The sequence below is a fragment of the Danio rerio genome, chromosome 2 (assembly GCF_049306965.1).
Source record: "Danio rerio strain Tuebingen ecotype United States chromosome 2, GRCz12tu, whole genome shotgun sequence".
NCBI classification, from domain to species: domain Eukaryota; kingdom Metazoa; phylum Chordata; class Actinopteri; order Cypriniformes; family Danionidae; genus Danio; species Danio rerio.
In genome coordinates this window covers 45,600,430-45,617,555 of record NC_133177.1, presented here as the reverse complement: position 1 = coordinate 45,617,555, position 17,126 = coordinate 45,600,430, and the positions used below count along the sequence as shown (strand labels likewise).

The 17,126-nt window shown below is 36.2% G+C and overlaps 1 protein-coding gene across 2 annotated transcripts in view; it reads left to right on the top strand.

The window, feature by feature from the left end:
* The window catches only part of dip2cb (disco-interacting protein 2 homolog Cb), an 84,709-nt gene that overhangs the window by 10,188 nt on the left and 57,395 nt on the right, over nt 1-17,126 (top strand). For both annotated transcript variants that reach the window (XM_693409.11, XM_005171400.6), the window contains exons 2-3: nt 14,756-14,827; nt 16,389-16,493. In XM_693409.11, coding sequence (XP_698501.7) covers nt 14,756-14,827; nt 16,389-16,493 — 177 coding nt within the window. The remainder of the gene's footprint in view (nt 1-14,755; nt 14,828-16,388; nt 16,494-17,126) is intronic.

Here is a 17,126-nt window from a genome sequence, read left to right as displayed (position 1 = left end):
AGGATATAGCCGTTCTCTAACTTAATAGCCTCACCCAAAGTTAAAATCAGCCTTTAATCCTGTGTGTTTGGGTATTCGTCTCGGTGTACAAGCTCGGGACTTTAAACTAGCGCACAGCTAGTATAACTTTGTTTAGTTGCAGCAGTTTTGTTCTGTGCAGAAACACGGTGTCGAGAAGCCTTTACGGTTAAATAACTGTGATGAATTAAAGCACGCTTAATAGTGAAACCGGTTAATCGTTGCATCCCTACCTATAGAATCACTTTCTCTATACCTCTCTCTAAAAAAACCACTCCAGTACTAAATTCTCTGACTATAACTAGCACTTCTTGTGTGAATTGCCTATTCTTGTTGAATCGCTGAATGCCCACTCACTTATAAGTCACTTTGTACAAAAGTGTCTGCTAAATGACTTGATGTAAATGTAAACTTTGCGATGACCTCACAAATCACGTTCTAAACTGTCATGCTGATCAACTACAATCCAAATTTGACAGCTGAGTATTGACAATGTGACTATTGCAGATTTACACATTACAATATTAATGCGATATATTTTGCAGCCGTAATTTCCTCAAAACTGTATGCTTAGTTCAAAACAATGATAAATAAATCCAAAACCCACCTAAACTGAATGGTTTCATTCAAGTGAGCAAGGATTTTATTCACAATAAACTTTAATCAGCAAACATTTGGTCACTGAAACTGCTTAACGAGCGAGAACCATTGAGACTCGTTCTTGCATATTTGAGCTTTCACAAAAACCAATAAGTTGTGTTCTTACACATCAAACAGATATGGTTAAGTTTGATTATGTTTGCTGATCAATGTTAAATATGAATAAATCCAGGAACCGATATCAGTCAGATTGTAATACTAGATACTAGAATACTAGATAAGTGAAGTGAATTTGTAATAATCTTCCACTCTGAAAAAAATTACACAATGATTGCTGTCATCTTTTACTTTTTCTCATGTCTGTTTTTTTCTTCTTCCATGGATCTCAAACAGAAAAACTGTAATCAGAATTTCCAAGCTTGCCTTTTCATACAATGAAGGACTGTTCTTTGCACAAAGCTCTTGTACAGTATGAGTTCAGAAGACTTGGAATATAGTCATATGGACAACATTTATAATGCTTTTATAAGGTTTTTTGGTCAGTTTGGCATTTCAAGGTTCCTGGTCTCCAACCATTTGAATGAAAAAAAAAAAAAAAAACAGGCAAATGATCATTCTTCACACGGTTTGGGTTCAGAAGAAGAAAGCTGTTAATTTTAGCAACAACATAAGAATGAGCATTTGTTTTACATTTTAACGGTCAAGTGTGTCATTTTTTAATTCAATTAGTCTTTATTTCGATAGCGCTTTTACAATGTAGATTGTTTCAAATCAGCTTAACATAGAAATTCTAGTAAATTCAAAAAGGTGTCAGACCAGTTTTCAGAGTTGGCATTCAGTTTAGTTTAACTTTCACTGCTGAAAGTCCAAACACTGAAGAGCAAATCCATTGATGTGGTCCCAAACCAAGCAAGCCAGCAGCGACAAACTTGACCAGTTGATGAAAGTGAAGGAAAAAACCCTCCAGAGTGTAAACATTGTGGTGTTATCAAAACATTACAGTTCGATTCAGTACTTCACATTAAGGATGACTACTATGGGACTACAATTATAAAGTTAAAAAAAATTCACACCTAAAATATATTGGCAAAAACTAGGGCAACACATTTAATGGAAGATGATGTGTATTTGGCTGCAGAGCCATTTGAGGAGAGCCGAGCTCCAGCGAGGGGGAGCATGAGCTGTCGCTCCTCCTCCTGTAAGCTGTTTTAATGCGTACACCAACCCCACCCCTAACCCTACCCCAAGTGACATCACTCGTAGAAGAAGTGCAAAAAAGGTGGAGCTCAAGCTTAAGCTCCCCCTCCTTGGAGCTCACCTCTCCTCAAATGGCTCTGCAGCGAGCACCACTTGAATAGGTTGGACTTTTGTTTTAAGGAAAACAGGTTGGACATTTCCATTCAATGTCAACTGGAGAAAAAAAGGACATCGAAACACCATAACAGTATTGTAAAAGTGCATATATTGTCAACAAAACTAAAAACTTGATCCGTACACATGAGCAGTGATTTGTCAACATTTGATTAAAAAGGCTAATTTGTCAAATGTATTTAATTGTATTTAAAAATGTATTTAATGAATGTACTAATCAAATCATTAAATTTAGTTAATAAAAAAAATCTGTATTTTTCTCAAACCACACCACAACCACACGTTATATTTACCTTTCCAGGCTCATTTATTTCCATTGATTTTTATCAGTAAAAAATTTTTATGCTGCTTGATGTTGCAAATATGCATTTTTTGGTTATATTATTTACATTTTATTGTTCTCTCATAAGCGTATTGATTTGTAGAACAAGTATTTTGTTCATTTACTGCTATTTGTTATTCTAAGTCACTTACTGATAGGCAAATGGAACTGATGTCTTAGACAATCGCAACAAAGAACTTACTTCTGTGTTGCGAAATAAAGCACATATGTTTTAGAGATCTTTATTATTGTCATTTTGACAGCCCTAGCGCCATTCATTTTGTTATATTAAAGAGCTAGAATAATATTGACACCCAGTGGTTGAATTAGGTTTTGCAGTTCAAATTCAAAACACTTTTTCAACTGTCTCCTCTCTGATGACTCCACATTAACGCAGGTTGCCAGATTGACGGCACCAACATGAGTGAACATGCCTGACTATCGAGCCAACACCATATCTTCACGCGATGACGTGATAAAATGAATGTTTCCATGTTAAAGTTAAAGTTTCTGTCCAAACCATCAATTCTGTCTATCACCACCAATTATCACCCCAACAACTGATTATGTGATTTATTTAATGTTAAATGCTATTAACGTCATTTGAATGTCATTTTATGTGACATGTATTGCTGTATTCAAAGCAGATAGTTTACCTCAGATCTTGAGAATAAAATAAACATGTTTAAAAATGAATGTTAGAACTGTGACTTCAAACTGCGATTGCAAATCAACAAATGTCAGTCACTCAGCACTTTAATGATGCTTAATATGTGTTAAATAGATTTTAAACCTTACCACGTTATTGAAGTGCAGTGAGTGCAGTATTCTGTGCTTCTGAATTGCTGTCTTTTTTGTCTTTTGTCTTTTGTGTTGTTAGGAAAGTGTTAGACATACATATACACATTTTTATAACTCTGAATGTGCGTCTCATTTTTGGTTACAGTCGCATATATCGAAGGAACCTTCAGAACTTAAATGAAATAATGTGTTTTCCACCAAGGCAACCCAGGGTGATGAAATATAATTGGGTAAAGTGGCAGTGGGCGGGTTAAAAGAACCAAAACAAAGACAGACATTTCGACATGGAACGCACATTTTCAAAGGAGAATAACTGACCATAGCATTGTTTTTCAGATAAAAAAGAATGTTCACTTAGCATGTTTGCTAAATATCTGTAAACATATTATGGTATTTTCATGCTTTAGAAGAGTCAACAACTTACATACAGCACCCTCGTAAAAGGCTCTTCAAAAGTCTTCAAAGCAAAATTGTTAATTTGGGTAAATAATTTAGTAATTAAAACAAAGGTTTTTAGGGCCACCATTCATTTATCCAGGATTCACACTCACCTTGCCTGAACCATTAGCAAGCCCTTCGCCCTTAGCGTTTCTGCTTTCATAATCAACTCTCTGCTTAAATAACAAACAGAGTGGTTCTGTGTTGTTCAGCCCTAGGCAATTTGAACCCTAAAACAAGATTTGTTAGCTCGACCTGTCTTTGTTTGGCACTGTTTAATGTTTGTGTTTGCAATTTAACGTTCTTCTAGTGTAGTTATGTTTTAAATATTTTTTTCACTGTCTGATTCAATAATTGCACAATTTAATCTAACAATAAAGTCTTTAGCCTTGAATTTCAATGTGTTTTATAGTGTACAGAGACTCTGAATATGGAGGTTTGAGTAAACCAGATTTGTTGTGGTTTCTCTGGCCGGTGTAGCAGATGGACTGTTCAGTGTGAAGTGTTTCTGTTTGGCAGAGAGAAGCTGTTTTCGTTCATCTTCCAAGGAGATATGTCTTATTTTAGGCTGTTTTTCCTTTCTGATTATATTGTCCAGACCAGGCATCTCCAAACATTTTTGTCAGCTGAACCCTTTTGGCCTAAAATATTTACATGAGATTGTAAAAGGAATATTTCATCCTGAAATGAAAATTTGCTGTTGTCGCATTTTCAGACCTTCCAGATTCTTAACCCAAAAATGGCAATTCTGTTATCAATTATTCACTCTCATGCCATTTCAAAACACCCAAGACTTGGGGTGTAATGGATCACGATTGATCCAAAATCTAGAGAGATTCAGTTTTTACACTTTTTCTGTTAGTTACAAAGTAATAAGCAATAAAATGTCACAGAAGTATTGGGATAACAGTCTATAGTTCAGATATAAACACTGATGTTTATGGTAAAGATTAAAATCACTGTTTAATGCAACAAATAGGTGGCGAGAAACAACTATCAAAATATGTCACAGAATAGTCAGTTTTCTGTCAGATTTTAGTCTGTTTTGCATTTTTATGTATTTTTATATTCTGGGTAAGGCATAAGACTAAAAAATGTTTGTCCAATTAAAATGTCGGACCGATAATTCCCATAATTCTGACACGAAGGTCAAACTGTCTGTCAGCAAATGCAAATTTGAGCTACTGCGCACCTGTTTGTGCTCAGCTTCTGCTGTGCTTGCGCATTGACTAGAATGATAGAGAGCGAGCGCCGGTAAAAACAAATGCTGAATCGAAACTTTTTTAAATCCTGAATCAATATTGGAGTTACTTTTGCACGCTGAAGGAAGGATGACACCATGGCTGAAGTATTTCTCTTAGTATTGTTCTGTTTTGAAACTATTTTTGTCACGCAGAGCTGATGTAGACTGGGCTGTTATGAACGGGTTATAGGCACTGAAATCTTCTGGTGAAAGATTGATTTGGTTATTTTCAGTTTTATAAGGACCTTTTACAGCATCAGTAATGTAGATTTTTGTTAAGTTTAAACAACAAAACTTCAGAAAATAGCGCTATTCCGCCTAGCCTACTTTACTGAGCTTAAGATGGTTTTATATTCAAATTGTTTCATTTTTGAACAATGACAATCTGTGACACGCTCCCTATGGTGTTTACCGCTACTCTGAATAATATTCGGTCAAAAGTAGCATGTAAGTATGGCTTAGAAATGAGTGTAATATTGAGTGTAATTCCTGCATGACGCAAGCCAAGCTTTAGCTCCATGAGAGAGGGTTCTGCTGTCATGCGGTACGTGCGCTTGTGTTTTCAGGAGACGTGGCTTTGGGCAGCAGGGGAGGGATGGTGATTCAGAGATTTATGCTAACAGGCTAGCATTGTGGCAGATCACCAACTGCACCTTTAAGTTTTATGAGTGGATTGTTGAATCATTAACTGAAAATGAAATAAATATGAAAAGTAAATATGATGTGTGTTTTTTCAGGTTTATACTTTTAGCATTATCAGTGACAATAGCAAAGATCATTTTTCACACAGTACTGAGTATTTAACTTTTTTTATTCAGATGGTTAATTCTTCATTTAAAAAAAATATATATATATTAAAATTACAGGTTTTAAGTTCTGTTTGTGAAAACCCAAAGTTTCCTGTTGTAATGTTTTTGTAATAAATGTAAAGCAAATGACTTTTGTCTCCTCCCCTTTTTGGCTGATCTGAAAAATGTCCCGATCCATGACCGTTGTGTGATCTGAACGGTGCGATTTGTGATCTGTTACACCACTACCCGAGACCTTTGTTCATCTTCAAAATGCAGATTGAGATATTTTGAATTAAACTGGAGAGCTCACTTATCCTCCATAGACAGCTATGGTCGCGACTCGTTCAATGTCGAGAAATTTACTTAACAACAAAAGTGGCACAGCACTCTTGTGAATCTGCGCTCTATATTAACACTGCCAACTGTTAAATAAAGTTTTTTTTTGTTTGTTTTATGTGCACACAGAAGTATTTTTGTATTGACATATTAATACAAATTAATCTATTAAAAGAAATTATGCAATATCCGTCAGTGTAAAATTATGAATTCTTCCTAAATAGATTTATTTAAATAATCTTCTGAAAATATATTAATATAGCAGAAAAAGTATTGTAATGTCATTTTTTCCAATATCTTGCAGTCCTACTTAAAAGGAAGAAATAAATGTTTTAAAGGAAAAATCTTTTACTGTGATTTCCAATGGAGCAATGGCCACTTTCCATCTATAAATATTGTGCTGTATATGCACATGGGTTTTCTAAGTGTGCATTTATATACATTTAACCTCATACTGTTTATTAATTGAACAACCAGGCGTATAACCTTTGCTTGGTGTGTATGTGTGTGTGTGTGTTTATTGTGGGTTGTCATGGAAGTTACTCACAACTGCAGCTGTCCGAAAGCCTGACATGATGCTATTTTTATTCTCTCTCTCTCTCTCTCTCTCTCTCTCTCTCTCTCTCTCTCTCTCTCTCTTTCACTCTCTCTCACTCACTCTCTCACTCTCTCTCTCTCATGTATATACTCGCATATACAGCTTACTAGCTTCAGAGAGATTCGCCATTTCTCTTTTAGTATCATAATTATTAATGAGAGTTTTATAGGAGTCGATTGAACCGTAAATGTATTTGGTTTACAGATTGAATTTTTATACGCTGCGTCTCTGAAGAATTGTGTTGTCCCCTAATTTCCATGCTTTTGCATTCATCTGGAGCTCCAGGCCATCTTAGAGCAGCATGTGTGTGTGTTTGTGTAAGACATGACCTACATACAGTTTTATTATGCTGTTTATGATGGTGTTGGCGTTTAGTTTGAACGGTTAAGATCTCACCTGCTAGTCATCATATCTCTGAATGAGAAACCTGCAGAACTCAGTTTTGTAGGGTCATCTTCTGTCTGGCAGAAATATCATGAAATTATTCTACATGTTTTAAGGGATTCCTAAAACGAGTGTATCTAGGGTTCATTCCGATTTTAAATTGTTAAAATAATAATAATAATAGGTGTAATCTTATATCATGGTGATATGATTGCAGATTATCTACTCTGGAGTTGCTGTGCGTATTTTCACATTGTATTACTGATGCTTTTTAGAGTGATTATTTCCAGTTACACTCAAATTAAGCATTTTGTTACACAATTTTATTTCTGTAGCTCTTCAGTTGTTAACTCTAGAGTGTCTAAACCCTACATATGATGGTATGAAATGAGCATTCTGCTTGTTATTTATAATCAACAATCAATCCGAAGGTCAAGACAAACTTTTATTGTTGTTTGGGAAAGCCTGATGGAAAACATAGATATTTACACTAGAAGTTGCCTACTCTATTGCTGTCTATTGGAAGGAATGTTTCAATAGAGTCAACGTTTTGGTACAGGGTAGCACTTCTTTGAAATAAATGTGGGACTAAGGTGCAGTGGTACCTTGCCATCTGGAGCCATACACTCACCATCCACTTTATTAGGTACACCTTACTAGTACCAGGTTGGACCCTCTTTTGCCTTCATCTTGCCTTAATCCTTCGTGGCATAGATTCAACAAGGTACTAGAAATATTCCTCAGAGATTTTGATCCATATTGACATGATAGCATAACACAGTTGCTGCAGATTTATCGGCTGCACATCCATGATGCGAACCTCCTGTTCCACCACATCCCAAAGGTGATTTATTGGATTGAGATCTGGTGACTAAGGATGCCATTTGAGTACAGTAAACTTATTAATGTTTAAGAAACCAGTCTGAGATGATTCCTGCTTTGACATGATGCTTTATCCTGCTGGAAGAAGCCATCAGAAGATGGGTACACTGTTGTCATAAAGGGATCGACATGGTTAGCATCAATACTCCAGTAGGCACAAAGTGTTCCAAGAAAATGTCCCCCACACTGTTACAGCACCATCACCAGCCTGAATCACTGTTGTTGACGTCATGTTGTTGACCTGAACCTACCATCAGACTCATTGTTTTAGTTTCGGACTCATAAGACCAGGCAATGTTTTTCCAATCTTCTGTTGTCAAATTTTGGTGAGCCTGTGTGAACTGTTGCCTCAGTTTTCTGTTCTTAGCTGACAAGAGTGGCACTCGGTGTGGTATTCTGCTTCTGTAGCCCATCCACCTCAAGGTTGGACGTGTTGTGCGTTCAGAGATGCTCTTTTGTATACCTCAGCTGTAACAAGTGGTTATTTGTGTTACTGTCAACTTTCTATCAGCTCGAACCAGTCTGGCCATTCTCCTCTGACCTCTGACATCAACAAGGTATTTGCGCCCACAGAACTGGCGCTCACTGGATATTTTCTGTTGTTCGGACCATTCTCTGTAAACCCTAGAGATGGTTGTGTGTGAAAATCCCAGTAGATTAGCAGTTTCTGAAATACTCAGACCAGCCCGTCTGGCACCAACAACCATGCCATGTTCAAAGTCACTTAAATCACCTGTCTTTCCCCATTCTGATGCTCTGTTTGAACTGCAGCAGATCGTCTTAACCATGTCTACATGCCTGAATGCATTGAGTTGCTGCCATGTGATTGGCTGATTAGACATTTGTGTTAACGTGTAGTTGGACAGGTGTACCTAACAAAGTGGCCAGTGAGTGTATATACACATATATGATCGGTAGTTTTCCCGGTGTATGGACATATTTTTTAAAATTATGAATATCGTAATTTTACAACACTTTTCTACATTGATGGATAAGTGAGGCGATCGCACGGGCATTGCCGACAAACAGCATGTGTTTGTGTGCATGGGAATGTATTATCCTCCCTGTTAAATTTTGTCCAATCCATGTCCACACCCCCTTTTACAAAGTTACGTACTGTAGGGAGCGATTCATTTGTGAATAAATCTCTGTTGTGAATGATTTGTGTGAACCATCAATATCCCTGTCTCAATGTGCATAATATCCACCTGTCTGATCTAAATAGTAAATAAAAGTTTTAATATGCAATAATTTACGGTGGAAAGTATGAACATTGAGGCAAATTGTGTTATCAGGAACCCTTATATGTTGCTTCACAAACTAGCCAGTTTCTGCTGGCACCAGCATCTTGTCATATTTAATTAAAAATTTTGTGGGTTATTTTCATCAAAACTAGCATAAGCCTAGTATTTAGTGCGAGTTGGTGCTACTTTGCCTCATGGTCAGTGCACTAAGTGACTAAGAGCATACAAATTCATAATATACAAAATCATAAAAAAAAAAAATCTTACCTATGTAATCTTCTGCCTTTATGCGTTGTTTTCTTTGTTCACTCATTACTACACCTGTACACAGTGCAAATGTCCAGCATATTCAGATTGGTTTTGGTCTTGACTTGTGCAGTTGAATGACATTTGTCCAATATGGCAGCGGTACTGACTCACGCTTTGGGCCCGTATGCGATATCCAATGTCTATATTTGTGGATGGAAAGTTTGAAGAAGTTTTAAGTTATGCTAGTATTATGCCACAAAATTAGCATGTTTTAGGACACATCTAGATTGAGATTGCTATTGTCAAAAATAGTTAAGTTTCCATAAGTAATTCTTCTGTTTTCCTGTTGCTTTCTGTTTATCTGATTTTACAGTCTCTATTTTTATTTTGAATAATAATGGACTTTAAATATTTGATAAATAATTGGACTTTACTGTTTGCATGTTTTTACCTGAAGCTAGCATGTTTTTATGATTTGCTAATATAGTGTAGCAAACTGTAACATGTACAGTTAAGTTTCCATAATTAATTCTACTGTTTTCCAGTTGCTATCTGTTAATCTGCTTTGACACGGCCTGTATTTTTATAAAAAATAAATAAATAATGACATCACTGCTCGGATGTCCTTTAACCTGTAGCTAGCATGCTTTAATGATTTGCTAACATAATGTTGCATGTTGCTAACACGTACATCTTTAACTTGTTGCAAAATAATGTAGTATTAACTTGTCCTAGCACTATAGAAAGAAAGAAAGAAAGAAAGAAAGAAAGAAAGAAAGAAAGAAAGAAAGAAAGAAAGAAAGAAAGAAAGAAAGAAAGAAAGAAAGAAAGAAAGAAAGAATTTGATGTGAAAATCATAATGACTGTCATGTTGTTGTCATTCCTTCCTTGTCCAAATCACCGCTTCAAGCCAGTAAGCTGAACTCTCTTGACAGGACAGCAGGTCAAAAAAACTCTTTACTAGATTTTACAAGTTTTTTCTGAGGTCCTCCTGCTGGGTAAAACCCCCTCTAGCTTCGTAAACATCCCAGATGTTGAACATCGGCTGGATTTAGCAAGATGCCAGGAGCGTTGCTAGCGGCTAAATGAAAGTTCTAGTCGAGTGTGATTTTTGTGCTCTGGCTCTCCTAGCGCTGTACATAGGAGGAGGTCAGGAGAACAGTGTTTTTCAAAATATGATCGGATTTTGAATTAAGTTTTAGGATTTAGAGTACTTTCTGACCTTCAGAGCAAATTGCCGTGTGTCCATTTTCTCTTCAGGAGTTTTAAACAAGTCCTACAAGTCCTAATTTCAGGCTAATCATGCGTGGAGTTTATTTCCTTAAACTTTGACATGCGATGCATTTCAAATACCCCTTTTTCGTGCAGAACAGTGCTTTTAACAGTAGAGCACTGTCTTCAGCTCCTTTGAGCTCTGTTTAACAAGGTGTTTTCTCTCACAGATCTGGCTGAATTCACACAGCGTTCTCTGTGAACCCAACCATGTAAATCCCACGAGGTGGACTGTTTCTGAGAAACCTTGCATCAACAATCCTCCCACGTTCATTTGCTCTGATCACATGCCATAACGTGCCAATCGTAATTATACGACAGCCCGAAAGCAACTAAACCGCTGCGATGATATCTGCATGCTTTCTAATTGCAGTTAACAGCCACATGTTTGGCTTTTTTTGTTGATAAGCAGTTGTACCTAGTAAAGTAGCCACTGAGCTTGTGTTTAGTATGAGTGCACAAGCGTTTACGTGTGTGCATGTTATCTTCCTTATCATTTTAATATGCGTGTGCACAGTTGCTCAGGTTTCAGTGTATATGCATATGCTATCTTGACTGCAGATGTGCATGTATATTATGTAAAGCTTAGTGCAGATTGACCTAGTAACCCAGTTTGTGCAGTGGCCATTTATGGTTTTCCCCTTGTAGGTTTTGCATGTGTGTATAATCAAAGCTTTTATTTATGTTGAATGCTGAAATGTGTTTAAAGTTTAGATTTTCTCTGTGTGTGTGTTGTGGATAATGGAGCAGAGAGTCTCGTGAGAAAAGGACCTCCATGTCTTCATTTCCTGTGGGTCTCGGGGGGGGCCACCACACCTATGTTGTCATGGATATCATTTGTGTTATTATTCCAGCCATGCCGTATTTGTAGATGTATGATTGTTTATTAGTATCTGATCTGATTAGGGCTGCACAATATATCATGTCAGCATCAATATCACAATAATCACATCACAGGATGTGCAATGTTGAGTCTGAATTATAGTTGAGCAGGAGCTGCAGAATTGTGTCTAATTACCGTATTTATACAAAATTTATATGATTTATATGCACGAGGAAAAAAAAGAAAGAATTGTTTTGTTTCTAGTCCACATATCTACATTTCAAAGCAAAAACCAGATTATTTGGCTTAGCTCACTGGCTGGTAATTTAGCTTGTTTTAAGGAAAAGGTTTTTATTTTAACTTATTTATTCTGGGGGTGAAAACAAAATTTTTTTACTTGCTTTAAGAATTGTTTTTATATTTGGTCTAGAAACGAGACCAAAAAAAGTAAGAAAAACATTTTTTGCATTTTAATATTTTTTGTTGTTGTTTTAATTTCTGTCTTTGAGTACTTTTAGGGCGTACTCACACTATGCTTTCCGAATCGTGCCCAGGCCCGTTTCCCGGATCGTTTGAGAAGTGTGAGTGCTCTGAATCGGGCTCTGGCACGGAGCGCGGTTCACTTGGGCTGTGGTGCAGTATGTCGTAGATTATTAAAGACGCAAACCCCTCACTGCACGACAGCTGCGCACCTTCAGCAAGAGGACTTTATGGTTGTTTATGAGCGTCAAAAGTGGCTGATCTGTTCGGTGAAATATTTGAAAGCGTGTCACTGCATATCAAACAACTTAAACAATATACCTAAAGAAATCTCCACTGTGCTGAGCGAAAGCACTTACTGAACAGCGCAGAATCGATGATGTAAGCGTGCCCAGGCCCGAATGTAATGTGAGTGCGGGCTGTCAGGGGAGACGGGAGGGGGACAAGCGTGCTTTGGCCCGGTGAAAGCAACTGTACATAGTGTGAGTATACGGTCTAGACTCTCTAGGAGACTTGTGATCGACGATGGCATCGTCGTCATAGGTGGGGGTGGTGGTTGTTAAATATCAATTAATTCATAACAAATTAATTGATTGTAGCCTATCGTTTTCACTACCTGACCCACATGGTCTTTGCTTTACCCATAACCAAACCATAAATAAATAAAGTTACTTACAAATTACCACCTGGCAATCACTTTTTCCGCAGGACTCTGGCATGAATAGGCAGAGTGATCTGTGTTGTTATAACGGCTTTTTCCCACAGCTAGTGAAGGAGACGAGAGTTTGTTTAGAGTTCACTGTAATTTTTTTGTGATTGATAATAATTTTCTTATTTTATTATTATTATTATTATTATAAGAAAATAATAACAAGTAAGGATGCTAGAGCTTGACCGTTTTGGTCACATATGCACCCGAAATTTTATCAATGCGACTTAAAATATATTTTGAAGCATTTGTGCTCATGCATAAATTTTCACTGTTTTTATGGCAAAATTCTCACTGTGTGTGCGGATTTAGGAGACATTTATACAGAATGCATCTTTGCACCTGAAAATGCCAAACAAGAACAGATCAAAACTGTTTAAGTTTTAAACTGATTTAAACTGATTAAGTTGTTATATGAACTTGCTGAAGTACAAAAAAAAGCCTGCAATGCTTGCCCCGCCTTTGTGCTCTTCTTATTGGCTCACTGCTCTAGAACGGAATGCGAATAGATTGGTTAATATCAGCTGTCAATCACTCAGTTAATGTCTTCTGCCTTCGAAACTGTGAAGCGCTGAAGATGAGAGAATGAAAATAAGTAAATAACACAGACAAATTTTGTTTTAGAAACCACCTACAGTTACTAATAATGGCACATCTTATTAGTGATCATGTGCTGAATGTTAATCCACCATTTACACTTTTCTAAGAATGGATAAAAGACTTTCAGTGGCTTCAAGTCCGCTATGGAAATAATTAAAGCCATTCACTGTAAAGTCTGGGACAGGGTTTGCAGGTAAAGGCATTTGCCACTGAATCTAATCATTTTAAGCGTGAGAGGTAGTGTATTATCATTTATTTAATCCTAACGATGCTGTCAGCCGTGCAAGCGGCAGCTAGATGTAAAATTTAACACAGCTCTTGAAAAGACCGTTATTGCTATTAAGACATACAAATAATGATTTATATATCAATATACATGTGGGGCAGGGCGATGGGTCGTGATGCCAGCTTAGCATGGTGAAGTTTATCGGCCATCAGCAATGGACGATGGCATCGTCTATCGGCCCAAGCCTATAGGAGACTGTCAAATAGTGCTATTCAAACTATCTTGTGAAACTGTATTCATATTGCAATATTTATCATAGCAAAATAAAATAAATATCGATATTTTCAATATTGTGCAGCCCTAATCTGACAGCAATACACTTATTTCACGTGGTCGCCATTTTAAAACATGAAAGCGAGGCTATGGTGGGAAGAAACCTAGAAGTATAGGGTCAGCACTGTAAAAATTGCAACAACATACTGTTGACTACAAACTTCCAGCTGTTTCCGCGATTTCGAAACGCAGATATGGTGTAAACATCACTTTAATATCATTCAGTTAAGTTAAATTTAAGACAATTAAAAGCATATTAGGCATCAAACGACATCATAATCTCTTTAAGAGTGTCTTCCTAGGCTTCAGATCATGGCACCAGGTAAACTTCGTGGGGACTCCTTGCTTTAGCCTATGTAACCTGGTGAGCGATAAAACAATGCAGTCCTCTGTAGCACATCCTCGTGTTGCCTGTAACAGTGTTGTCCCAGTACTGAAGTTTTAAAAACGTCTGTTTCCCGCTAACATTTAAGCGCCGCTGAGCTTGTTCTTAAACAGCTGATTTGCCATAGTATTCACCAGTGGTCAACAGAAATGACTGTGATTGGCTGTGAAGGTCATTTGCACTTCTCTGAGTGCAAACTTGGTAAACCGCAGTGAAGTGCAGAGAACTGATGACCTTCACGGCCAATCACAATCTTCTCTGTTGAGCAATTGTTCACCACAAAACTAGCAATGTCAGCTACAAAATCATCTGGTTAGTTTTGATTTAATTTGTACTTTAACACTTGCCTCCAACTGCAAAAAAGACTTGTGCACACACCTGTAATTGCTCATTGTGTGTATTATAGACCTCCAATATTTCTGTATTGTGACGTAATTCTGCTTAGTAGGAGTAAAATTGACATACTTGGCCCTATTTGAGTGTCTAAAAACTGCCTTCTGAAGTTGTTTCAGTGACTGGATGATGGCTATCCACTTTGAATGTGTCTTGTAGAGCTTTTGTTAGCCATTGCGTCAAAAGAATCATGAACATCAGCAGTGATGGATGTTTAGTTTATTTAACATGACTTTTTTTCTTGTTGTTTTTTTCAGGTGATATCACCCAGAAGGGCTACGAGAAGAAAAGATCCAAACTTTTACAAGCATACCTACCTCATACACCAGGTAACAAACACACAAAAATGTACTTTACAAAGCAGCATACTAGCAGGCTATCTCTTTGAAAGAGTCAGAATGTTTAATTCCTCCTGAAGACTTAAAACCTACAATTAATTTGTATATAAATGAAACATGGCAAATGGAATGGGACAACTGCAAAAATAAGAAATTAATTGAAGTAAACCGAAAATAAATGAAAGACACTTTGCAAATTATAATTTTGAGACCAGGCATGAGCAACCTATCCATACTAGATGTCGAATTAGACATTCTAGGTTGACTCATTTGTATTTACTGAATAATGAAGCACCATCTAAAAGTAATTACTGCCAAGCTGATCTTACCATGAAACATTTTCTGTTGGAATGTGAAGTTTGAATACCATTAGACAAAACATTTATAAGGAGAGTACTTTGATGGACATTTTTAATAAGGTACCACCGGGAAGAATCTTAAATTATTTATCAATAATTTGACTGAAAAATCATATTAACTTTAAATATATTCTCGTATCGATTTTATTTATTTCTATCCTATATATTTGTCTAAGTAACTTTTTATTGTAAGACGAATTTGTTTTTATTATGTTATATTTTTATGTATATCCATTTTGCCCTGAAATAGCCATAAGTGTCTAATGTGGCAATAAATAAATAAATAAATAAATAAATACAAAGCAGCATACCAAAAACCTCAAACCTGCCCAGAAGAACTCGCAAAATGAACACAAACTCCTTAATCTGTTCATTCAAAGTAACTTAATTGTATATAAGCCTAGTTGAAGCCATTACAAATATGGGGAGGAAATTAGCAAACATTCGAAAATTGAAAATAAGTTTCCTATAGGATTTTCCTATTAAAATCAATAACCTATGCAGAAATTAAATCAATTCATAATGTCTTGTTTTATTCACTGTATTTAAATATTAAATAAAGTTACTATAGTTATTTATTGAAGAACAGTGAATCTCTCAATTTGATCCACCAGTTTTGTTTGATAACAGAGGTGTCACTTTAAAAATCCACAGATTCATAATGAAAGCATTCGATTTCTTTGGTAACTGTTTATGCACTTTTAAGACAAAACTATTTGTGTGTAATATAAAACAGACCAGGACGGCTGTTTATATATTATTAAGTGTATCCACTTTCGCTTTTCTTCTAATCACGTATATAGAAGCGTTTCTTTATCACCATGAAGTGCCTCTGTCAGTCAGCACAGTTACATGAATTGACCGATTCAGAGGTTGCATAGGAAGAATGATGTTTGACGCATAGCTAGTAAATGTGGCTGTTTTAATATTGTTTTTAACATGCTCTAACTTAATTCTCTTGAACAGCTCTTGCAATTATATCACATTGGAGATCGGCCCTTTGTTGCTACTTTTCATAGAAAGTTTAATTATACAGGAGAAATATGGGAAAATACTTAAACGGGAAGATAGCGGGATAGAATTGTAAAATACTAGAGAATCCTGGCAAAAATGAGGAGTTGACAGGTATGCACAGCACTATACAGTTTCTGTTTTCTGTTGTGGCTATATTTGTCCCTCTGTGCTTCCTGTAGGAGCAGAACGGCGCATCCCTGTAACACCATCTTCATCGTCTTCCTCATCCTCACGTTATCAACGCAGACGGTCCACTGGGTCAAGGGATGAACGTTACCGCTCAGGTGAGATACCATTAATGCAGCTAACAGTTCAGAATTTTAGACACAAAACTGTCAATAGTTTATACAGTGGGGGAAATAAGTATCATGTTTTTATATATAAAACAGGGTGTCCGCGGGGTCTTTAAAAGTCTTATGATGTTTTACAGTAAATCTCAAAAACTAAATTTTAGGCCTTAATTTAAGTCCTTAATTTACTGAAACATTGTGTTGTAGGTCTTAAATTTTTTTATGCTGTGGACACTGACCTGGACAGATATTTGTGCATACATTATAGTTTAAAAAAAAATTTAAAACATGTTTTTATTTCATTTTAAAGAAAAGTTTACATATACAACTAGAGCTTGCTTGTTTTGAGACATTAATTGAAATATGTGCTGAGAAATAACATTTAATAATAACAAGTAACATTTTTTATTATTAAATAATTTGTATTATTGTATTATTAAATGTATTAAATTATATACATTTTTAATAGGTCAAATTAAAAAGGAAATCCGCTTGTGCCATTAAAAAAAAAAAAAAAAAAGTCTAAAATTTCATTCATAGTGGTCTTAAAAAGTCTTAGATTTAATTGCTGAAACTTGCAGTAACCCTGTAAAAGGACTTTTTGATGATGGCAGCTTGAAGACCCCT